A 23,652-nucleotide genomic window follows, 5' to 3' on the forward strand; every position below is an offset into this window, starting at 1 on the left:
CAACTGTGCTTGAATGTCGAGATATGTAAGAAAAAAAGGAAGGTACTAATTCCTTGCTTTTAATCTAGGTGCCTGGAATGGCTCTTGAATAGCCTGATGCCTCACCAGAGTGTGGCGCTCTTCAAAGACCTCAGGTATTCAGGCGTCAGTTAACTGTCAGTGGTGAAGTACAGTTTCTTCCAAAGCGTGCCGCTCGCTCAACACGACTTTCTAGGCTATCGACGGTTGCTTGTTACCTAGCTTGCTTTCTTGGTTTTGTCTGTATGTCTCGCAGAATTCTTTGATGACTTGTCTGTTTTAAGCACAAACTCACGATCCCCTAATGCCCTGAGGTGAACGAGTACTCAGCCGATCGGGTTCTTGTGCGCCCTTCCCGGCCTGGCCTGCGCTGGAGTCATTGGGACGATCGGACCGCTCCGGGCGGCCTCCTGAGGGGGCGGCGGCGGCTGGGCCGTCAAGGGGAAGCGCGGCGGTGGCCGCCTCCGAGGGGGCTCCGGGCCGCGGACGCGGCTCTGTCAGGGGCGGGTGGCGGGAAGGGGCTGCGGGGCTGGCGGCGGTCGCGCTGGCCCTGAGGTGGCGCGGCGGGCAGGAGGGGCCGTGAGGGGCGGAGGGGCCCGGCGAGGCCGGGGGCGAGTGAGGGGCTGTGCGGGAAGGGCCCGGGGCGCTCGAGGGCCTAGCCCGATCTTTGGGGTCTTGTGCGGGAAAGGGAGGGGCGGAGGGGAAGGGCTGCCGCTGTGAGGTTGGTGGGGGGCCGGGGCCAGGGGGGAGTTTCTTGTCTGCTTCGGAAAGGTCCCAGCAGCAGCTGCTGCAGTGAACAAGAGAGGGGAGGTGAGCAACGGCGGGGGGGGAGGCTGGTCCCTCACGGGGAGGAAAAAAGCCCTTTCCGGTACCTGGTGCTGCCTCTGTAACAGACAAATTTGAAGGAGTGTGTCTCTGTCTTTTTGCATAGGAAACAGCTGAAAAGCACTTCTAAGTATATTTATCAGACTCTGTTTGTGAATGGGGAGAACAGCGATGTCAAAATTTGTGCTCTGGGAGAGGAGTGGAACTTGCATAAGATCTATTTGTGCCAGGTAAGCGGCTCCTTTCTTCCTCGCAAGAGAAACTGTATTTGTGATGAAAGAATGTCTGGTAAATGGTAAGTGTGACTCAAGACTTTTTCTTTCCTTTTCTTCCCCTTACATTTCTGACTTATCACTCTCGCTGTGGATGCAAGCAGTTACACAACATGCCTTGTGCCTTTGATAGTAACATTAGGAAGCGTAGCTGTAGCTTCATGTTTGAAAAGTTTCTTTGTTTCTATCCCTTGCAACTTAATTTTGTTTTAATCTCATCATCTTAACCTTGGCACATCCTTTGTGAAAACAGTCCTGAAAACTGTCTTTTGGTGTCCAGAGGACAGGTTCTTGTTTGCTAAAGAAATGGCTGAGAGTCTCCTGCGATGTTAATATTATTGCAGAGCAAGGAAAGCGCTTCCGGAGTGGATCTGTACAGCACTTGCTGACCCAGTCCAACTTTAGTGTTCTTTGGGACTCAGGGGTAGGAACCTGAAGGGAAGTTGCTGGTGCTGGGTCTCTGTATTTGTTGTGCATCCAAGGACGAAGGCTTCCTTGCTGCTTCCTCGCACAGAAGCTCTGAAAGGAATAAATCCTAGTGCGTACCTACAAAAAAGATGCCATTTCTTACAAGCGTTTTATTTTGGGCTCGTGTTAGGGTGAAATTCTTTGTATGACGTCTTGCGCTTTGGGAGTGAAGAGTGCTGTTATCTTTACTGTCTGTTCTCTTTTATTACTTTTCCTGTGACAGAAGTGGGGAGAAACCATGGCTTTGTCTTGAACAAGTGATGGTAGAAGCGAATTCTTGATTTTTGTTTTTGTTGTTGTTGTGTTAAAGCCATGATTCCAGTGCAGGTCCAGCAAGGTAGCCTCCTGAGGCTCAGCAAGATGACTGAGGTCCTGGTTTTAGAGTAGCGTGTTGTATGGCATCGTAGTTAGGGGATATGCTAAAGGTATGGAAATATTTATGTAATGAAATAAAATCAGAATTGGATTTCATGTTATGTGCTGCCCTGAGTTGAAATGCTGAGTTAAGAGGTCAGGGCGTACGGTGCTGTACAAATAGACTTTATTTTTTGATCTCTCAGGTAAACTTCAGTGAGCAATAGCACCTCATAATGGGCACATCTGCTGCTGAGAAGGAAAATCATGAATCCTAGTAGAGCAGTATATTTCACTTCATTTGGACGGAAACCTATCAAATTCTAGTTTTATATGCCTTACACTTTATAAGAAAAGGTATATTTCCATAAGTGGTGTATGTGCATGTGTCCTTGGTATGAGACTTACAACCTTGTACATTAATTTGTATGTCTTGCATGCTTTTCTTCCCTCCAGCCCCCCAGTAGCTAAACAGGCATTCCGCGATGCCTGGAGGATTTGTTGTCCACCGGTAACATTAAGGACTTAATTCTTGGACTGGTTATATCCCCATTGGTGGTGTGGTTTGTAGGAAAAGAATTTGTGTGGCTTTTGTGGCCCTTGAAAGCTCTTTCTTCACTCTGATTGCAGACACGTAGTCCAAACGTCCTAGACGCATTTTCCCTTTCAGAAATAGAGCAACTACAGTTAGTCCTTTCTTGAGTAGGTCAGAGTGGTTTGCATTATGAAAAAGCACTGTTAATAACACACGTATTACTGTTTTGAAGACTTCTTCAATTAACTCACTAGAGTTTGTTTATTTTCCCTAGTGGATGTTCCTCCAGCTAGTGCCTACTTGGAATGGGTCTTTGAAACAACTCTTAACCGAAGCTGATGCGTGGTTTGCCAGGCGCAGGAGAGGTAGGATTAATTGGCATGGCCTTGGGTTGTGGAAGAGGCTGGTCAGAAGTAAAATACGATAGTCTTCCTCCACTTCCCAACTTTCTCCTCTTCTCTCTGGGAAGGCTGGCCTCTGCCAGCAGTCCTTGGGATCAGGTTCTCAGCACCGATAGCCTTTTCACTGTTTTGTCCACATGTTTCAAGTGAGCAGACATGGTCGCTAGTTTTGCTTCGTTGCTTCTGCTGTTGTTCAGTTAGGATAAGCTTTTGTTGCCTTCTCGCTAGAAGGCACGTGTGTGTTTCCAAAGAGGAAAAGTTTGGTCTAACAGTTCTGCCAAAAGGGTTTGAGTGTAAGTAATTTCTCGGGTTTAGCTCCAAAAGATGGTTTGCCCGTCCATAAAAACTTTCTGTGCTTAATAAAGTAAACCTCAATGTCAAATACAAATACGCTCTGGAAAATATTTAGAAAACCAACGTGTATTACCGGTGCTCCGTCTTGCAGATTTTGAGGATGACGTTGCCTTCCTGGAATCGGAACAGGGGAATGCGTTCCTGTCGGTGTTCACACACTTGAGATTACAGTATATCATCAGTGACTTGGCGTCAGCCAGAATTATTGAGAGAGATTCCCTAATGCCCTCAGGTCAGCGAGTACTCGGCTGCTCCAGTTAGAATTATAGAATGTCTCTAGGGATGGGGCTTCCACAGCCTCTCTGGGCAACCCGTTCCAGCACTTCGCCACCCTCATTGTAAAAAAGTTTTTCCTTATATCCAGTCTAAATCTACCCTCCTTTAGTTTAAAACCATCACCCCTTGGCCTGTCACAACAGGCCTAGCTAAAGAGGTTGCCACCAGCCTTCCTAGAGTCCCCCTTTAAGCACAGGAAGGCCACAATAAGGTCTCCCAACAGCCTTCTCTTCTCCAGGCTGAACAACCCCAGCTCTCCCAGCCCGGCCTCACAGCAGAGCTGCTTCAGCCCTCGGAGCATTTCTGTGCCCCCTCTGGCCCCGCTCCAACAGCTCCATGTCCTTTCTGTGTTGGGGCCATACAGGCCCTAGGGAGGGACACACAGGCCCAGGGGAAGGATCGTGGCCGGGGTGGGGGCGCACTACAGGGATGCAGGGCCCAGTAGCAGGATGGTGCTATGGGGCCGTATGTCCCCCAACACTATATATATACACACACACACACACACATATATACATATGTATATATGTATACATATATATGGTCTGGGGTCACAGATTACCCTATGGCTCCCGCTGTCCCCGCAGGGCCAGACCTTCACCCGCAGCACACATGCCACAGCACAGCAGCAGTGCAGGGGACACCGGTGCTGGTGCCTGGTGGCCTTTGGCCTCACCACCTTCCTCTTCCTGCTGCTGCTGGCCCTTGGCCCAGGCCTGTGGCTGCCGTGGCCGCCCCCCTGCCATCTTCATCATCACCATCCCCTCCCAGGTGGACACCAAGCCCCTGGTACCTGCGGAGACCCCTACACTAACAAACCACTGGAGGCTGTATGGGGAGACCCTACGATAAATAGAGCCAGGGCTCATTTTGGAGAGACCCTAGAATAAATAAGAACTGGGGCTCGTTTTGGGGAGACCCTACGATTACAGAGCAGCAGGATGATCACTGGGGTGACCCTACATTAAATAAAGACCAGGATCTACTTTGGGGAGTCCCTACAATAACGAAGGGGCCCAATTTGGGAAGACCCTCCCCCAATATCCCAGAACACCCCACTCTGAGGAGACCCACAAAGGGGTGGGAACAGCTCTGGGGACACCTGGGCTTGGCCCCATGTGCGACCAACCCAGGGTGGGGGAGGACAGGGGCATGCTGTGGCCCTGCCACTGCGGGGGGGTACCTGGGAGGGGACACAATGGCACCGGGGGGGTTGGGGGGGGTGGGGCCTGGGGATGCAGCACCCACCCCGGTGGGGGGGCACCCATGGCAGTGGGGACATGATTTGGTGACACAGCAGGGTCTCTCCCCCATGCCTCAGTTTTCCCAAGTGAGAACAGACACCAGAGCCTTGCAGCACCTTTATTGTCACCTGGGGGGGAGGGGGGCGGTGTCCCCAAGGGAGGGGTGGGGGAGCATCACCCCGTCCCCCGGCGCTTGCTGAGCTCGTCCTGCACCCGCTGACAGAGGGCCCGGCGCAGGGCAGGCTCCATCGGGCTCTGGGCGCACACCCGCTGTGTCACGTCCTCCGCGCTGTCCCCCTGCCCCGTGGCACCCCATCACTGGCCATGCCCCACGGCTGCAGCCCCCATGCTCACTTCATCCCAGGGGACTTGGCACCCACCGGGCACCTCCCTGCCCCATGGGCACCCTCCTGTCCCGTGAGGGGACCCCCCACTTCATCCCAGGGGACCCAGCACCCACCAGCCACCCACTGTGCCTCACAGCACCCCCCTGCCCCATGGGGGACCCCTACTTCAACCCAGGGGACCCAGCACTCACCAGGCAGCCCCCCCTCACCCATGGGTGCCCAGACTACCCCTCCACCCAGTGTCACCCCTCCTTGTCCACCCACCCACATATGGGTACCCCCAGGGTCCCACCCAGCCACCCCTGGGAGTGGGGGTGTGGGTGGGGGTCACGGGGTCCCCACCTGGTACACGATGACAGCAGTGACGTTACCGTCGTCCCCCTCGTACTCCAGACAGAAGAGCCGGGGCCCACGGGTGTCGGGGGGTGGGGACCCCGGGCTGGTGTCTCCCCCGGGACCCCCTGGGGCACCTGCACCCTCAGGGGGCTGCCACCGTCCCCCCCCCCACCCCGGACAACCAGGGGTGACCCCATCCCCATCAGCCCCTTGGGTGCCACACCATGTTCCCCATGTTCCCCCTCCCTAAGGTGCCCCTCAACCCTACCCAGGGGTGCCTCCCCATGTCCCAGCCCACCCTGAGGTGCCCCCCACCCCTGTGACGCCCTTGAGTGCCCCCCCATTATCCCCCTCCTGGAGTGCTCCTCCACCCCCACCCCACTCAGGGGTGCCCCCCATGTCCCAGCCCACCCTGGGGTCCCTCCCCCTTCCCCCCCTTCCCCCCCACGGGTGCTCAACCTCCTCGACCCACTCAGGGGTATCCCCCCCACATCCCAATCCACCGTGGGGTGCCCCCCTCACCCATGGGGGCCCCCCATCCCTAGTGCTCCCTCTGATGCCCCCCCCCCCAGCCCACCCGTGGCTGCCACCCCCATCCCCATCACCCCCTCGGGTGCCTCCCCCGCCGCCCCAGCCCACCCATGGGTGCCCCCCCTCCCCCTCCCCGGGCTCACCGGGCCGGCGGGGCCGGTACACCTGCTGGTCGGGTCGGCGGGGCCGGGGGGGGGTCGGGGTGAGCCGGCCCCGCGCCCGCCCCCGCTCCTGCCGCACCGCCCGCTCGTAGGCGTCCCTGCGCACCGGCGGGGGAGAACCGGAGGGTTACCGCGCGGGGAAACACGACACCGAGAGTGTCATGGGGGGTCCCGGGGACACCGAGGATGCCACAGAGGAGACTGGGGCCGCGCTGACCCAGAGCTGGGGGGTGGCGTGTGTGTGTATCCTCGGGAGGCCCCGGGCCGGTTCAAGGCCCCACGGGTACCGGTACCTGGCGATCTGGTTGCGGCGGATATGCCGCACGAAGCCGTGATTCATATCGAGCCGCCCACCCGGCCGGCAGCCCCAGTCCGCGGCCGCGTCCATCAGCCGCCACCACCAGGGCCGGTCTGCAGGAAGAGGAAGGGGTGAGATGCCCCACTGTTAATGGGACGCGGTCCCTTTAAAAGTCCCACCGGCCGCCGCAGGCTCGGTACGCATGCGCTAGAGAGGGACGATGGCACTGCGCATGCGAAGAAGGGACACGACCCGCCCCCTACCGGCGGCTAAGCACATGCGCAGTAGCGAGAACGCGGCGGCGGCCCGGTCGGTTTGTCACGGCGCATGCGTAGATCCCGCAAATGAGCTTCCGCGCGTGCGCAGTCACCCCCTCCGCCGCGCTCTGACTCCGCCCCCGGCCTGCGCCTGCGCGGTGCGGCCGCCGCGCATGCGCATTGGGCGGGATGTCGAGCCGCGGGAAGCGGGAGCGGGAGGCCCGGGCGGCTCCGCGGGCGGCGGGCGGCAGCTCCTCCTCCTCCTCCTCCTCTTCCTCTTCATCGCGGGGCTTGTCGCGGAGTTCCCGGGATGGGGAGGCGGAGCGGTCCCGGGGGCGGCGGGAAGCGGCGGTGGCGGGTCCGGCCCTCCCGCTCCCGGTGGATCCCGCACGGCTCAAGCGGGAGCCGGGTACCGGTACCGGCTCCTGGGGGAGCTCTGCCGCCCCCGTCGGCCCGGTGCGGGTCAAGCGGGAGCGGGAGCCTGATGGTGACTCCGATCCTGAGTCCGAGCCAGCTGGTGGGGACCGAGAGCGGCGGGAGTGGGCGGGGGGGCGGGCGGTCAGCGGGGCTGAGCCTGAGCCTGGGGGCTTGGGTCTGGGGGCGGCGGGAGGCACTGGGCTCCCCTTCTTTCCCTAGCGAGACATCCCCCTTTCCCCTAACGCGCCCCCCATCGCTAACGCCCTCCCCCGCCTCCCCAGCGCGCTATGGCCGTTTCGACCCCGAGGATCAGCGCAGCCGGCACTGCCCCTACCTAGATACCATCAACAGGTGAGCCGAGGGGTCGGGATGGGTTGGGGCGCTTTGGGGTTCTCTCGGGGCACCCCCCCCATCGTGGGGGTCCCCCCCCGTCCCCCACACAGCTCTGTCCCCATCCCAGGAGCGTTCTAGATTTTGATTTCGAGAAGCTCTGCTCCATCTCCTTGTCCCACATCAATGTCTACGCTTGCCTCGTCTGCGGGAAGTACTTCCAGGGTGAGCCCCCCCCGAGGGCCGGGGTGCTGCTGGGGGAGGCACAGGGACACCCAGGGAAAGGGGTGCTGCTGGGGGGTGTGTGGGGGGCACCTAGGGCTGGGGTGCTGCTGGGGGTGGGATGTGGGGGTCACCCAAGGCTGGGGTGCTGCTGGGGGTGGGATGTGAGGGACACCCAGGGGCTGGGGTGCTGCTGGGGGGGACATGGACACTCAGAGTGGAAAGAAGCAGCCTCCAGGTGTGGGTTGGGAATCACTTCCATCCCACCTCCACCTTTGCCTGAGTGTTCCATTCCCGCTTGGTTCTCTCTGCGGTCCCGAGGCTCCGTACACCTCCCCCTCGAGCCCCCTTGTGCCCCCCACCCCCTGCCTTGACCCCCTCCTCTCCCCTGCAGGCCGTGGGCTGAAGTCTCACGCCTACATCCACAGCGTCCAGTTCAGCCACCATGTCTTCCTCAACCTCCACACCCTCAAGTTTTACTGCCTCCCCGACAACTACGAGATCATTGACTCCTCGCTGGAGGACATCACGGTGCGGGGGGGCAGGGGCTGAGCTGCCCCGGGGTTTCGGCTTCATGTCCTCCCCTTGTTGTCCGACACCGTTTCTCTCCCGCAGTACGTGCTGAAGCCCACCTTCACCGCGCAGCAGATCGCCAACCTGGACAAACAGGCCAAGCTCTCCCGTGCCTACGATGGCACCACATACCTGCCCGGCATCGTGGGGCTCAACAATATCAAAGCCAATGACTATGCCAATGCTGTGCTTCAGGTATCGTCTGTGCCGGGGGGGCTCCAGGCTTCATTTGTGGAGTGAAAACCCCTGACACCCCCCCGCCCAGGTCTGGCGGGATGCTTCCGAGCTCCTCTCCCCACAGGCTTTATCCAATGTGCCGCCCTTGAGGAATTACTTTTTGGAGGAGGACAACTACAAGAGCATCCAACGCCCGCCCGGGGACATCATGTTCCTGCTGGTGCAGCGTTTTGGGGAGCTCATGCGGAAGCTGTGGAACCCGCGGAACTTCAAAGCGCACGTCTCGCCCCATGAGATGCTGCAGGCCGTCGTCCTCTGCAGCAAGAAGAACTTCCAGATCACCAAGCAAGGTGAGGAGGAGGATGGAATGGTGAGGGGGGAAGGCGCTGGATCTGGCCCCCTCCCTAGGTTCTGATTTACCCTCTGGTTTGCAGGGGACGGGGTGGACTTCCTCTCCTGGTTCCTGAATGCACTGCACTCGGCTCTGGGTGGCACAAAGAAGAAGAAAAAGAGTGAGCAGAGGGCGATGAAGGCCCCTCATCCCCTTGGGACACCCTCTCAGATGAAGGTTACCACCCCCGGTCCCTCACCAATGTCCTTCTGTCCCCGTAGCCATTGTCACCGACGTCTTCCAGGGCTCCATGCGCATCTTCACCAAGAAACTGCCTCACCCAGACCTGGTGAGTATGTGGAGGGACAAAGCGGGGGCGTTTTTCCCCACTGCAGGGGTCTACAATCCCCTCCTCTGACCCCGTGTCCCGCAGACAGCCGAGGAGAAGGCACAGCTCCTGCAGAACACTGAGTACCAGGAGATGATGGTGGAATCCACCTTCATGTACCTGACGCTGGACCTTCCCACTGCCCCGCTCTACAAGGACGAGAAGGAGCAGCTCATCATCCCCCAGGTGCCCCTCTTCAGCATCCTGGCCAAATTCAACGGCGCCACCGAGAAGGAGTACAAAACCTACAAGGAGAACTTTCTCAAGCGCTTTCAGCTCACCAAGCTGCCTCCCTACCTCATCTTCTGCATCAAGCGCTTCACCAAGAACAACTTCTTCGTGGAAAAGAACCCCACCATCGTCAACTTCCCCATCACGTGAGTGCTGAAGAGCTCTGGGTGGGTGCTTGGGGTCCCCATCTCCCGTTGTCTGCATCCCCCCTGGGGGTTTGGAAGAGTCTAAGTCAGGGTTTGGAAGCACCCCGAAGGGGTTTGGAAGCATGTAGGAGGGGCATGGAAGCATCTCGGGGCAGGGTTTGGAAGCATCTAGGTGGGATTTGGGAGCAGTTAAGAAGGGTTTGTAAGCATCTAAGGTGGGGTTGTGGGTGGTCTGGGGGTTACTCTGAGGTCTGGGTGAGGGTGACGCCCAGCTGAGGGGTGTCGGTGCTCCGGGTGCACCCCACAGGAACGTGGACCTGCGGGAGTACCTGTCGGAGGAGGCGCAGGCAGCACACTCCAACACCACCTATGACCTCATCGCCAACATCGTGCACGACGGGAAACCGTCCGAGGGCTCTTACCGTATCCACGTGTTGCACCATGTGAGTGTCCCGGGTCCCCTGGGGGGGTGACAAGGGCGGTGGCCCCACCGGCGTCATCTCTGTCCCCTCCCGTCCCCTCGCAGGGCACTGGGAAGTGGTACGAGCTGCAGGACCTGCAGGTCACCGACATCTTGCCACAGATGATCACCCTCTCGGAGGCGTACATCCAGGTGAGGGGCTCCAGGGATAGCGGGGGCGCTCCCAGGGGACACTTGTCACCCCCCCAAGGTGTCCCCTCGCCCCCCTCTGACTCCACCCTCACCCTGCTCTGCCACAGATCTGGAAACGGCGCGAGGAGGATGAGACGAACCAACAAGGTGCCTGAGCCCCTCAGGGCCACCTGTGGGCCCCTTGGGGCCACCCATAAGCCCCCTTGGGGCACTTTACAGCCCTTCTGGAGGCACCCAAAACCCCTTCAAGGGGCATCCACAGCCCCTTCAGGACCACCGACAACCCCCCTGGGGCCACCCAAAACCCCCTCAGGGGCACCCTCAGCCCCTATGGGGGCACCCAAAACCTCTTCAGGGGCACTCTACAGCCCCTCTGGGGGCATTCAAACCCCTCTGGAACCACCCAGAGTCCCCTTCAGGGGCACTCTCGGCCCCCCTGGGGGCACTTACAGTCCCTCAGGGACACCCCAAACCCCCTCAGGGGCACCCAAAGCCCCCCCAGGGCACCCACAGCCCCCCTGGGGGCACCCCAACTGCTCCCCCGTGCCCCTCCTGCCATTAAAAGCCACCCGCTGTACTTTGGTAACTCTTTTCCGCCTCCGCTCTTTTCTGGGTGCTGAGGGAAGGTCATGGCTTTCGCAGCTTCTGAGGATGTGTGAAAACCCACCTCCGTTCGGAGAAAGCTGCCCCCCCCCCTACACACCCCATCACCCCCCCACACATGCTGAAACACCCTGAAAAATTGGGGACACAGGTCAGGGTGCTCTGCAAGCTTTATTTGGGGGCTGGGGGTGAGGGGGGCAGCTGGGGTCACTCCTTGTGCTATTCTAAGCCCAGACGTGCTCCTGGGGGAGAGCAGGGTGGGGGGGTGAGGTGGCCTTTGCCCCCTGCTTTGGGGACAAGGATGCCCCCAACTCACCTGGCAGCGGCGGGCGGCCTCGGGGCTGGAGCACCAGTAGGTCGGGCCCAGGGCGCAGAGCCCCAGGTTTGGAGACAGCGTGGGGAGGTCCTTGTGGGGTGGGACATGGGTGTCAGGGGCTCCCCGGGACCCCCCAGCGTGGGGACACCCCTGGGACCCCTCTAAGGCCGTGATGTCCGCAGTGCATCCCTTGGCACTGTGGCACTCTCAGTGCCCCCCTTGGCGGGGGGGGGGGGGCGGTCCTGTAGCTGGTGGCACCCCTGACTGTGTCCCCTGGGGGCTGCAACACCCTTGGGGACCCTGGCATGTTCTGTGGGGGCGTGACAACTTTCGGGGACCTCATTGTGTCCCCCTCAGGGCTGTGATGCCCTGGAACATGTCCCAGGAGCCCCTCCAGTGCCAGCACCATGTACCGCTGCGCCAGGCACTGGCATGTGCCCACCACCGCCACCAGCAGCACCCGGCACAGCTCCGCTGCTGCTGTCCACAGCGCCTGCTTGGGGATGGTGGCCTCGGCGCAGGCCATGAAGGTGCTGCACAGCCAGCACAGCGGCAGCGGCACGGGCAGGGCCTCGCCGGCGGCCTCCTGGGGATGGGCGTTCACTCTGGAGCCTAATGGTGGGGTTGCAGCCATGCATTGCGCCTGCCATTGGGGCCTGTGGGTGCCTGGCTCCAGGGCTGGGCTCGGGGCTGTGGGTGCCTGCGGGGATGTCCCCATTCGTGGGCGTGGGGGGGCCCTTGAGGAGGGTGCCCAGGTAAACACCCATGGGGGTACCCACAAAGCCAGCCATGGAGATGCCCACAGACACCAATGGGGATGCCCACAGACACCTGTGGAGGTACTCATGGAGCCACCCGTGTCCCTGCCCAAGGGGATACCCACAGACACCTGCCCCACAGACACACTCACTACCTGGAAGACCCCGTACCTGCAGGAGGGTGCTGAGCGTCCCCAGGAGCGGAGCAGGGGGGGCCCCCCCGCAGCTCGCCAGGGCACATCGAGCCATGGTAGCAGGAGGCCCGGGCAGCCCCGCGGGAGGTGATGACGCCTCCTCCTCTTCGTCTTCATCATGGGGCTTCTCACGGAGTTCCCGGGATGGGGAGGTGGAGCGGTCCTGGGGCCAACGGGAGGCGGTGGCGGCTGGTCTGGCCCTCCTGCTCCCAGTGGATCCCGCACGGCTCAAGCGGGAGCCGGGACCTGCGGAGCATGGGAGGTTTGTGGCGTGGGATTTTGAAAGCTGTGTGCTTGAGTGCGCCCGTCTTGCAGTCTCTTCTTTCTAAACACGGCGTTGGAGCCACTCGAATGGAAGTGGGCTGGATGAGCCGACAGCGAGCGGGACTGAAAGGGGCTGAACGGCCGGGCCCAGAGGGTGCCGCTCGGTGGCAGCAAGCCCAGCGCAAGGCCAGGACGTAGCGGTGTCTCCCGGGGGTCAGTAGTGGCTCTGGTCCTGCTTCGCCCCTTCCTCACCTAACGTTAGCTCTGGGTGATGGGGCAGAGCGCCTCCTCAGCAAGTTGGCAGGTGTCACCAGCCCGAGAGGAGCTGGCGATTCGGCCAGGGGGTCCTGCTGCCATCCTGGGGCACCTGGGCAGGCTGCAGAGCTGGGCTGACAGGGACCTCATGCAGTTCAGGAACGGGAAGTGCAAAGGCTGCTCGGTGCCGAGCACTGGCACAGGTGGCCCAGGGAGCTTGTGGAGTCTTCAGCCTTGGGGATGTTCCACAGCCCTCTGCACATGGGCACGACCAAGCGGCTGCAAGGTGCCCTCCCTGAGCAGCGGGGTGGGACCATCTAACTCCACCCTCCGGCGCCCTCCCGGCCAGTTCAAGGAGTCAGTGATTGTGTGAAATGGATGCTGAGATCCATTGGATCCAGCCACCGACGCTGTCCCCCTGGGGAGGAGCCCAGGCAGCAGCAGGTGGTTCTCTGCCAGAGCTGCGGCCCCTGGGGCGCAGGTGGGAGCAGGAGAACAGCGTCTGGAGGACGGGATGGCAGAGACGAGGCGCTGTGGGCCCACAGGAGTGTGTCTCTCTTTGCCTCTTGGTATAGGAAAAGCCTGAGAAGCACTTCTAAGTATACGTATCGAAATCTGTGAACGGGGAGAATAGTGATGCCAAGAGATTTGTAGGACGTAAGCGTAGCTGTGTCTTTGTGTTTGAAAAGTTTCCTTGCTTCTGTCTCTTGCGACTTAATTTTTTTTAGCCTCCTGGTCTTAACCCTGGTGTCCAGAGAACATGTTCCTCTTTGCTAAAGAAATGGCTGAGAGTCTCCTATGATGTTATTGCAGAGCAAGGAAAGCGCTTCCGGAGTGGATCTGTACAGCACTTGCTGACCCAGTCCAACTTTAGTGTTCGTTGGGACTCAGGGGTAGGAACCTGAAGGGAAGTTGCTGGTGCTGGGTCTCTGTATTTGTTGTGCATCCAAGGACGAAGGCTTCCTTGCTGCTTCCTCGCACAGAAGCTCTGAAAGGAATAAATCCTAGTGCGTACCTACAAAAACAAGCAACTACCATTAGATGTTTCTTGCGTAGGTCAGAGTGGTTTTGCTTATGAAAAGTTCCCTTCATAAATTTTGTTCCGCATGAAGGTAAATATGAATGATTTTTCCTGTTCCGTGTGCTGCTTTTGAGAGTTTTAATTTGAATTAAGTGTCTTACTTGAGTTATTTGTGGGTTTTTAACTCCCCACAGGATGGCTTAATCCAGTAATGTGATGAAACAATGAGGAAACTGTGTGTGGTTATTACAATTCAGCAGGGGACATACGGGTTAGGCTCTGGGAAGAAACGGTAAGAATTCCTTTCTAATTAAAAGTGTGGATTTATAAGCAGTGAGATAATGCCCAGGTTAGGTTGGTGGTTTTCTGTTTGTGGTTTCTTTGGTTTGGGGTTTTTTTCTAAATGTATATGGCTTGGGCTCTGCTTGTTCTGTTTAGTTTTTGGGTTTCTACTATAACCAGTTACCTTAAATTTGGTGTAGATTCTGGTCGATTGATCGGCCTGTGCTGTGAGTGAATGAATCACTTTCCCTGCTCTCGCTTCTGGCTTCGATTAATACCTTCATAGACGGAGACTGTCTTCCTCACTAGATCTGGCAAAGTCAAATACGAAGGAACTTGGTTATCCTGTGCTCACAACGTCTATTTAAAAGTGTCCTTGGAACAGCAGGTGGAGGCAGTGTGTCGTAGACCGCTGCGTCGAGCTGAGGTGGAGCTTGGGTGAATGGTTTGGTCGGTTATGACCGGTAGATGGGGCAGGGTTTGACCTCGAGCAAGTGATAACAGTTTATACTATGCATAAATCCTAGAAGAACAGATCCGATCGTGGATAGGTGGTATTTTAGATGCTTAAGTGATGTATAAAGTCAGTATAATCCATCTGGCGATTAACATTGGTGCGGATGGTAATCATAGTGCAAAGGCATCTTCATTCTGTATTAAAAAATAAGGTAACTGTGGGTGAGTGACCCTTTAGATCCTTAATTGAAAGATGACAGAGGAGAACTATGGATTATTTTCATGTCAAGTGGCTGTGTCAGCATGTGAATAAGATGTTGCAAACCAGACATTTGCCAGTACTGTGCTTGGTTTCCTTCTCTTAACGTTGCTGTTTGTTATCGCTTACCAGAACTGCGACGGGCAGCCTTTTCTTAGTGTTCTTCAGCGGACAGATTTTGTGTCTGTGCTCAAACCCAGCAGCCTTCTGCCTACATACGTCAGAGGAAGAATGTTCTTACATTGTTACGAGATTAATTGCAACTTTGAGGCTGGTTTGCCTGTGCTTATTGAAAAAGAATGTGCTCTACCACTGATAATGAATTAAAAAAAAAGGAAAAAAACCCCAAACTTGAATTCCAAGGGAACTGGGAGAGCAGGGAGGGAAGAGCAGCGTGATGTGGAGACTTCTACAGGTGTAATGAAGTGTAAGTGAAGAGGTTAATACTGGATGGCCCTTGTAATCTGTTGGTGGTGGTGTGTAGCCAAAAGCTGTGTTAAGATCAGGAACTTTTGCTCGTCCTTTAAAAGGAGGCTTGGATAAATATTGGTGGTGCCCTTTTGAACTGATGCTGCCAGCATCCAGTGTCTGAGGTGATTGCATCGTACCCAAGAGAGCCTTGAAACATGGAAATTGTTGGGCAGTTTGTATTGTGGTGTAAGCCTTTTAGATTATTCTAGATGAAATAGTTCTCAGGGAGGTATAAAGAAGGCGACCATGTTGAAGAGTTGAAAGAAATGGTGTAACACTTCCTGAGCAGTATTTTTCCTCTTAACCTTTACAGATTAACAGGTGAACTACAGTTGAAATATGGTGTATGACATAGGTTCATATACAAAAATAGCGAAGATGCTCTGTCTCCTGATTGTGTTTTTGTTTTTTTCCTCCTAGCACATCCATTCTCTGTTCCTCACCTGTGCACTTTTCCTTAAATCATTGTAATGCTTTCTGTTGCGCTCTGAATTCCCATTTTGGTCCTATCACAGCCTGAATCTTAACTCGGGAGTCAGTAGGGCAAGGGCTGGTTTTATGTTTTGAATCTGGGACTCCGAAGGCGATCTCAGCACTGTGCTCTCACCCTTCTGTCACCCTCAGCAGCAACCAACCTGTTTTGTTTTCCTGCTAACGGTGGTTCTCACCGCTCCTGCCATCCCAGTCCATTCCTCCCTAGAGTTTGTTCTCATCTGAGACCTTGCGGACTTGCTGCTGTTCATTAGCTTGACTGAAAAGAACTTACGTGCTGGGCTTTTGGCTGCTTCTGATCCCTTCTGTGTAACTGCCTTAGCAGCTGTTAGGTTTTGTTCTGCTGTATCTCTTGGTTGCAGCTGTTAAATTAATACAGCTGACAGAATCTTCGCAGAATCACAGAGTGGTGGGGGTTGGAAGAGCCCTCTGGAGCTCACCCCGTCCCACCCCTGCTTGAGCAGGCACACCCAGAGCAGGGGCACAGGACCGTGTCCAGGCGGGGTGTGAATGTCTCCAGGGAAGGGACCCCACAGCCTCCCTGGGCAGCCTGTGCCCCTGCTCTGGCACCCGCACAGGGAAGGGGTTTGTCCTCATGTTCAGGTGGAACCTCCCATGTTCCATCTTGTGCCTGTTGCCCCTTGGCCTGGCGTTGGGCACTATTGAAAAGAGCCTAGTCCCATCATCCTGACACCCGCCCTTTAAATACTTATAGGTATTTATGAAATCCCCCCTCAGTCTTCTCTTCTCCAGGCTGAACCAGCACAAGTGTGTCAGCCTTTCCTCACAAGGGAGATGCTCCAGCCCCCTGATCACCTCGGTAGCTCTCCGTACCATCTTCCTGGTGTTCTCAGAGGAAGACATGGCTTATGTTTATTGCTAGTAGGGGACAGCTTCTGTTCTGTTTGTTTTTACCATACCTGTGATAAGGCACTGTTTCCTTTATCTTTTGATTCTGTTTTCCTCTTGTTTAACTTGTGTAGAATTCTGTTGGGGATTCAGAGAGTGGCATCTTCTCCCAAGAGCTTGTTACCCAGCTCCTTGGCTGAACAGAACTTAGCGCACTGAGAAAACATGTTGAGTTGCATCACTTCTGGCAACCGTGGATGCTTGATAAGATGAAAATAGTCCTGAGTTACTCAGTGTTAGCAGTTGATTTTTATCTGAACTGCCTCTTCTGTACCTGCGGCCTGGAGCTGAATCACACACGCGCGTTATCAGGTGGTGGGTTTGCACAGGCCGTCCAGTTAATAAGTGTAACCTTATTATTGCAATGTGATTTTATTTCTATATTTCAAGTGCCTATGAACACCCCCATTCCCGGCTCCAAAGGCGACACCAAGCTTATTTTTTTGTTCTTGTTGTTTTTCAATTTTAGAATGGCTGTCCTCTGTTTACAAACAGCAGTGGCTTGCCGTGCTCAGAGCAGAACAATCAAGGCAATGATATTGGGTAGGTATATTACAGGCTTTCCTTTCTCTCTTTCTTAAACTAGAAAATTTCCTCTCATATAAATTCTGACAAGATTAACTTTTGGAGTTCCAGGTTGTATGGTTCTTAACAGCATCAGCCAATTGAAAACAGCAATGTGGTGGACTTTTTTGAATTCAATATAGTGACTTAGTTAAACATTGGAGAATGGGAAGGGTCACTCCATTACTTGCCTAGAAGAAGTGCACAAAGGAAAATTCAGTTATGCTCAAGTTAGAATGGTTCACAGAGGGATCGTGGATGCAGGGGATAAGCAGGACCCTCCCATTGAGTCACAAGGTTCAGAAGAGATGCCCTTGCTTTCTAAACTCCTTTCAGTGAGGAGCCTAGGTGCGGCTAGGTCCAATCTTAGTCTCAGACTTGGTCAATGGTTTATGTGAATAGGGATAATATATATATTCACACTGCACACAAACATACCCCCCGAGGTTAACCTGTGAGTAAAAATTATCTTTTTGTGAGTTTCATGAATTACTCACATTTATGTGCTGATATTCATCAGCGCACGGCCGGTGAACCTCGCAAAATCAGGCCTTTGAGTCCTCGCAAAAACGTCAACAGAAGATCCCTCCATCCTTGCAAAACCTACCCTGAGAGGCGTCCCAGCCCACAGGAGATACAGGGTCACGTGGCCGGCTGCGGTGCAGGAGAGCTCAAAAGGTCTCCGTCTTGGATCACTATTTATAGGATTGAGATGATTGGCTTTGGTCAATATTTTACATTCTGGCCACAATTCTGGTACGCAGGTCAGGGGGCAGATGGCCCAGGTGTGGTCAGAGATTGCCTGAGGCCCAGGTCGTTGTGACCAAGATAACAACACAGTAGGGCTCACCCTGGGATCTCAGAGGGGTGGGGGGGCTGCACCACCACAGCACTGCACCGCCCTTGAGGAAATGCCATGACGACTGCTATGTTTCTGTGCCCTTTCAGAGATGTACAGGTAGCTGTGCTTAGTGGAACACCCTGACTGGCGTCTGTGCGCATAACGTGTAGTTGGGTTTCTTCAGCCTGTGCCTCACAAGGATCGTCAGTGGTGGCTTGGGCAGCGAGGCATGGTGATTTAACAGATGTGACATGTATGCGCGTGACCACAAACTGTTCCCTTCTGCTTGGTTTTGCCACATTGCATTGAGCCTGACTTGAACCAAAGGCCGTGCAGTCTGTGGCAGCGTTCAGCGGTAGAGTTACAGATCTCCCACCTGCCTTTTGAAGTGAAGAGTGAGTGTTCTCTTGATGTACTTCTGTGGCAGCGAGTGGTTCAGGATTTTCCACCCGGAGGTTTTGACTGGATCGTTAGTGAATGGATCATAGAATGCCCTGAGCTGGAAGGGACCCACAGGGACCACCGAGTCCAACCCCTGTCCCTGAACAGGACACCCCAAATTCACACCGTGTCTCTGAGGGCCTTGTCCAAGTGCTTCTGGAATATTGCCAGACTTGGTGCCGTGATGCCTCCCTGGGGAGCCTGTTCCAGGGCTCCACCACCCTCGGGGGGAAGAACCTTTCCCTCATGCCCAGCCTAACCCTCCCCTGGCACATCTCCCTGCCATTCCCTCGGCCCCTGGCGTTGGTCACCAGAGAGCAGAGACCAGCCCTGCCCCTCCTCCCCCCCTTGGGAGGGGGCTGCAGAGCGCCATGAGGCTGCCCTCGGCCTCCTCTGCTCCAGCTGAACAAACCCAGGGACTCCAGCCGCTCCTCGTACGGTTTCCCCTCTAAACCCTTCCCCAACTCCGTGCCCTCCTTGGGACACTCTCCAGTAGCTTTATACCCCCAGTGTCCTGCGGCGCCCAACGCTGCCCACAGCGCTCGAGGTGAGGCCGCCCCAGCGCGGGGCAGAGCGGGACAATCCCCCCCTCGCCCGGCTGCGATGCTGGGCTCGGTGCCCCCCCAGGCACGGCTGGCCCTCTGGGCTGCCAGGGCACAATGTTGGCTCGAGTTCGACTTGCTGTCGAGCAGAGCCCCCAGTCCCCCTGCAGAGCTGCTCCCCAGCCCCTCGCGGCCCAGGCTGGCTGTATAGCCAGGGTCCAATTTTTTGGATGTTGGACCAACCGGTAGCTGAAAGAAAAGAATTAGGGTTTTATAAGACCATCCTTTGATCCAGATCTGCTGCCCTTCCTCTCGCACTTACTGCCTGTATCAGTATCTTAACACGTTTTTTCCTTAGAGATAAGGATGCAAACTCAGTCAAGCCGAGTGAAATGTGAGGTCTGACTCCCAGTGAGCTGAAGTAAGGCTCTATTTTCATATCCCACCTGGAGCAGAGCGTAATTGCACCCGCTTATTCTAGGGCTGCCAGCATGGAAATTACATTGCTTTGAAACATGTGATGTGGTTTGCTCTTTTGATAACTTCAGAGAGGAGGAGAAAATGTTTCTCTCCTTGTTTATGTAGTTTGCATTTAAAAGGACTAAACATTTTCCTCACTCCAGAATTTGGGAATTTTTTAGTGTAATACTGGAGTTTGTGACTTTGAACTGTAGCTGCTCAAGGTTTACTTGTTGTGCTAAAGTGGATCGCTGCTTTTTTTAATTAAACATGTGTTCTGTGGCAGATGCGAGAGAGATCTTTCAAGTCCATGACTGGAGTCGTTTCTATTCTAATGGTCTCTTTGGTGGTGTTTAAGAAGGAAATAGGATAACTTGACTGTTCGCTAAGCACGTGGTAGGCCAGCGTAAGCGGTTAAAGCTGGAAGTTTTGCATCTTCTGAGGCTGCTCGAGGAATTGCGAGGGGGGAATGTTACCGTCTCTCTGACATTATGTACTAATGTTTGTGAAAGTTGTCACTAATTAAACAGAAATGAACCTTTTATCACCATTACTGAATTTGGGTCAGCTACGTAAGCAGTTCAGCTAGAAGGTGTGTAGAAAGCATGTGGGAGGTTCTTGGATGAGTTTGGTTAGCATGATTAGCGTGTTTGCTTAACTTAATCATAAAATACTTAAGCGTCCAGGACTGGTTTTTACAGAAACGGGGCAAAAAGACCACAGACCGAGCTTGTTCGTAAAAGGCATAGCCACAAGCTCTTGCGGTGTTTGTACAGTAGGAAGAGAAGAGGTGCAGCGTTTCTTCTTGCTTGTGGAGCTTGAAGTGTGTTGTTTGGTAGTGCGGGTTCATAATTTAACGTGGGGGGGGTGGGAGGGGGTTGCCTTTCATTGCGATTTATGCTACTCACTTCAAGCGTTTGTCCTCAGTGTAACTTGAAGACTTTCTGGCAATGGTTGCTTATTTGGTTAACGATGTCATCGTGTCTAAAGTTAAGTGAGTAACATACCTCTGGAAAACTGGGCCTGATTTTACTCATGCCGGCTCTGCAAGGTTTCTCTATGTGCCGAAGCGGCAGTGGAAACTGTTGGGTGAAACAAGTTCATATTGGTGTAGGATGCCAGAACCAAGAGCTCGTGGCACTTGGTGGTCGCTGGGGGTAAACTTTTTTCCAGCCGCTTGAGAAATCTTTGAGTGTCGCTCTGGGTGCCGCTTCATAGCGCTGCTATTTTGCAGAGTCCTGCAGCTGTTCCTCAGCAGCAGCACTCGTTGATGTTTGTGCCTAGTAAGTCGGGACTACCGTGTTTAAAATGGACTTGGTTCTTTTAGGAGGATTGGGGAATGCATGTCATTGCAACGGCTATTATATCCATACCTGGAAAGGTTCTCTGGTAAAAGTCCTACCTACCGAGGCTTATATTGCAGTTTTGTAGGGTAGTCGGATGTTCACAGGATGATTCGGGTTGGAAGGGGGACTGGCAGGTCATCTAGTCTAACCTGGGCACAGAGAAGGGTCAGCTGTGTGCTCAGACCGGTTTACTGGGGTCTGTTCAGCTCTTCCACATTAAAGTACCGTACAAAGCTGTTTAAGTATCCTTAAAGATGCCCTTTTTTTTTTTTGTAGGCCTCAGGAAATAAATAAAGAGGAACTGGAAGGAAACAGCATGAGGTGTGGTCGAAAACTTGCAGAGGGTGGCCATGTAAGTACGGCACGTGGCTACGTCTGTGCGCAGCTGACACGTCTTAGACGTGCTAGGTATTTTCAAAACACGTCGGTCTTAATTGTCAAACTGCATCAAAAAGAGGTAACGGAGATGCTACGTTAAAGAAATTATTTTATTCTCCCTAGAAGGATGAAAAGGCTTGCTGTCTTTGAGATGAATAAGGAGTTAGTGACTTAATTGTGCTCTGGCGCTGCAAGCAAGCCCGTGTTTGGAAAAACCTCTGTTGCATGAAAGGAGGGAATGTAGCCATGACTTATCATCGGAGACGTGTAAAATACATTCAGTTAAAATAAAGCTCTGATCACTGATGTCCTTTTCTTTTTAACTGGAAAAGGAAGCTTTCCACATAAACTGTGTAACAGCCACAGCCAGAACCCCGCTGTGTTCCATGTACGTCTGTGTGTCTTTAGGTAGCAGGTCCTGTGAGAGCACAGGAGACATGAATATTTTCTTCCCCACTGAAGTCACTTAACATGAGGCTGTTGTACTCCGAGGAGCACTTTAAGCACGAATGGGGTGTGTAGTTAAGTGCTGCTCAGACATACAGCAGCAGGTACCAGGACGCAGAACTATTTTAGATCTGCTTGTGTGAAATGTATTTCCGTATGTTTGGAAGGCAGCTGACTCGAAGCTTGTCTCGTGTACTCGTCTGCCTGCAAAGGCTGGCCGCTACAGTGAGTGGTTGCCTACCGGGGCGTCTTATGTCTCAAAGAGGTGTTGGCAAGGATCCTTGAATCCACCAGACATCTCTGTAGCCAAGAATCCCGGTCCCAAGTTTGAGCTGTTGGAGAAGCGGCACTTCTCATTTGTGTTGTGGCCAGTGCTCAGAGGGGCTGGTTTGTTTCTGTGTTTTTTAACTTGTGCTCTTCAGTACTGCTGGCGGTGGACTGGGTTCAACTTTGGCTTTGACCTTCTTGTCACTTATACAAATGGTTACATCATTTTCAAGCGGAATACGCTGGATCAGCCGTGCAGTGGATCAGTCAGTCTGCAGCCTCGGAGAAACATAGCCTTCAGGTAAATAATCACCAAGGAGGCAGAGCCTGTGGCGTGTGCTAAGATCTCCTACTGTAACTAAGTCTTTCCATCTGATGGATCCATTCTTTTGGATCCAAGTTTAACTCATCCCTTGCATTAAATTTGTTGCCACCAGGTTAGTTATGTTTGAAAATGCCATTCTGTCTCCTTCTGTCTCCTGTAGGTGGTAAGTACATAGAGACCTTCTCCCTGCAAATGCCCTCCTCACTGTAGGATAAAGTTTCACTCTTGTTACCCAAAACCAGCTCCTGGAGTAAAACCAAAAAATTCCTACCAACAAACTGCAATTTGCTTTAAAATATATACTGTTATGGCTCGCCTGGTTGGTTAAATATCCTGAAACTGACAGTGGCAGAAAATCCCCCTTTATCTCCAATGTGCTTGAAGGTAAAGTTTGCTCAGCCGTTTCTCACGGTTCTGTTTCCTCTGATGCAGAAGGGTCGGCAGCCCTGGGGCAAGGGCTGTAAGCAATTTCAGAATAGCTTGTCAGTGTTAATATTACAAAACACCTGCTGAAGGTGAAGGTGAATTACTGTCTTGAGGTTTTTTATCTCTGCTTTTATAATACATATTAATTAAAATGTATAGAAGGACTGTTAGTACCAGTTTCGGTGCTTTTTGATGTCCTTCCCTGTAATGGCCTCACTTGCTACGCAAATGCTCAAATGTCCACTGTGTTTGCTTTACAGGAGCAGATAGTGATGAATTTGGACAGAAGCCTCCTGACCTTCCCGCTCTACATCTTCTGTAACTTTTTGTACACATCGCCAGAGAAGACGACCGACAGCGAGGCACTGCCAGATAACTCAGAAACCTGAGACCTCTTCAGTGGAATGCAGTAGCACTTCCATAACTCGGTATGCCTGCTTTAGGTTAAATGCCCTGCTGACGTGCAGAGATTTATATATAAGCATATATATATGTGGCCTTAGTATACTCCTATGCATATCTGAAAAGAACAGAAATTGTATAGGCCAAAACTAGATGTCCCATATGTTTATTCTGTTCTGCACCTGCAGACAGTAGCCATTCTGTGTTTGAGAAATGACAGACACACTATTTTCCTGGGTGAAAACTGAGCCAAATGGGACAAGGGGAGTTTGTGTGAATGACATCTTACGAACTTTCCTGTCAGATCCTGAGCACGCATTGTAGGACGCGTGTTGTGGGTTTTTTTAAATAACTGATCTGTAAATACCAGATCCGCATTCTGCTTCTTTTGTGGTCCTTTTCCATTAGGGCCAAATATCATCTGTGTAAGTGTTGCCTGACAATTTTTGTTAGTTATTTAACCATCATTTCTGTCTATTATACAGCAGCGGCTTTCAGCTAGGATTCTACTGAATGCTCACTGTACTCACATGAACATAATGCTGGGTTTTAAACGTTGTTTTTTTGGGACTTGTTTTAACCGTTACGTTGGGAATATCCCCTTTTAGCTCAGCAGCTTGTGACCTTTGAGTGCCTTTTGAGCTGTGTGTGTTAACACAGACTCACCAGCGTCTGTCCTTTTCTGCCATGAATAGCTTTTTCTATTGGATTCGGCCCGTGGATGCGCCTCTGTATAACCTTGCGTTTGTGTCCCACTTCTCTGGAAGTGGAAGGCAGGAGCATTTCAAGGCATTCACCTGCTACAGCGTCGAACTTGGCATTTAGATAC

General features: G+C 54.1%; 2 protein-coding genes and 1 pseudogene across 2 annotated transcripts; 2 read left to right on the plus strand and 1 right to left on the minus strand.

The window, feature by feature from the left end:
* The first annotated feature begins 953 nt into the window (after positions 1-953).
* On the plus strand, positions 954-22,044 carry LOC135317130 (germ cell-less protein-like 1; annotated as a pseudogene).
* On the minus strand, positions 4,852-6,637 carry C24H2orf68 (chromosome 24 C2orf68 homolog). Its single transcript, XM_064472504.1, has 4 exons — positions 6,416-6,637; positions 6,105-6,220; positions 5,437-5,555; positions 4,852-5,044 (listed from the first exon to the last, which is right to left on the minus strand). The coding sequence occupies exons 1-4, from the start codon at positions 6,508-6,510 to the stop codon at positions 4,922-4,924; spliced, it is 453 nt and encodes a 150-aa protein (XP_064328574.1). The 5' UTR covers positions 6,511-6,637; the 3' UTR covers positions 4,852-4,921.
* USP39 (ubiquitin specific peptidase 39) lies at positions 6,842-10,691 on the plus strand. Its single transcript, XM_064472616.1, has 12 exons — positions 6,842-7,194; positions 7,376-7,445; positions 7,555-7,649; positions 8,041-8,177; positions 8,262-8,414; positions 8,521-8,746; positions 8,831-8,908; positions 9,009-9,076; positions 9,161-9,492; positions 9,800-9,935; positions 10,019-10,105; positions 10,213-10,691. The coding sequence occupies exons 1-12, from the start codon at positions 6,867-6,869 to the stop codon at positions 10,258-10,260; spliced, it is 1,758 nt and encodes a 585-aa protein (XP_064328686.1). The 5' UTR covers positions 6,842-6,866; the 3' UTR covers positions 10,261-10,691.
* Positions 22,045-23,652: the final 1,608 nt, after the last annotated feature.

Source organism: Phalacrocorax carbo, chromosome 24, assembly GCF_963921805.1.
Source record: "Phalacrocorax carbo chromosome 24, bPhaCar2.1, whole genome shotgun sequence".
Lineage (NCBI taxonomy): Eukaryota > Metazoa > Chordata > Aves > Suliformes > Phalacrocoracidae > Phalacrocorax > Phalacrocorax carbo.

Bases quoted from the DNA above. Each gene is read 5' to 3' on its own strand.
- C24H2orf68 (XM_064472504.1), bottom strand. From the start codon at position 6,510: ATGGACGCGGCCGCGGACTGGGGCTGCCGGCCGGGTGGGCGGCTCGAT. The intron at 6,221-6,415 runs GTACCGGTACCC...GCCGGTGCGCAG, and splicing joins CGCCGCAACCAGATCGCCAG to GGACGCCTACGAGCGGGCGG. The intron at 5,045-5,436 runs GTGGGGACCCCG...GCCACGGGGCAG, and splicing joins CTGCTGTCATCGTGTACCAG to GGGGACAGCGCGGAGGACGT.
- USP39 (XM_064472616.1), top strand. From the start codon at position 6,867: ATGTCGAGCCGCGGGAAGCGGGAGCGGGAGGCCCGGGCGGCTCCGCGG. The intron at 8,909-9,008 runs GTGAGCAGAGGG...CTGTCCCCGTAG, and splicing joins CACAAAGAAGAAGAAAAAGA to CCATTGTCACCGACGTCTTC. The intron at 9,936-10,018 runs GTGAGTGTCCCG...GTCCCCTCGCAG, and splicing joins GTATCCACGTGTTGCACCAT to GGCACTGGGAAGTGGTACGA.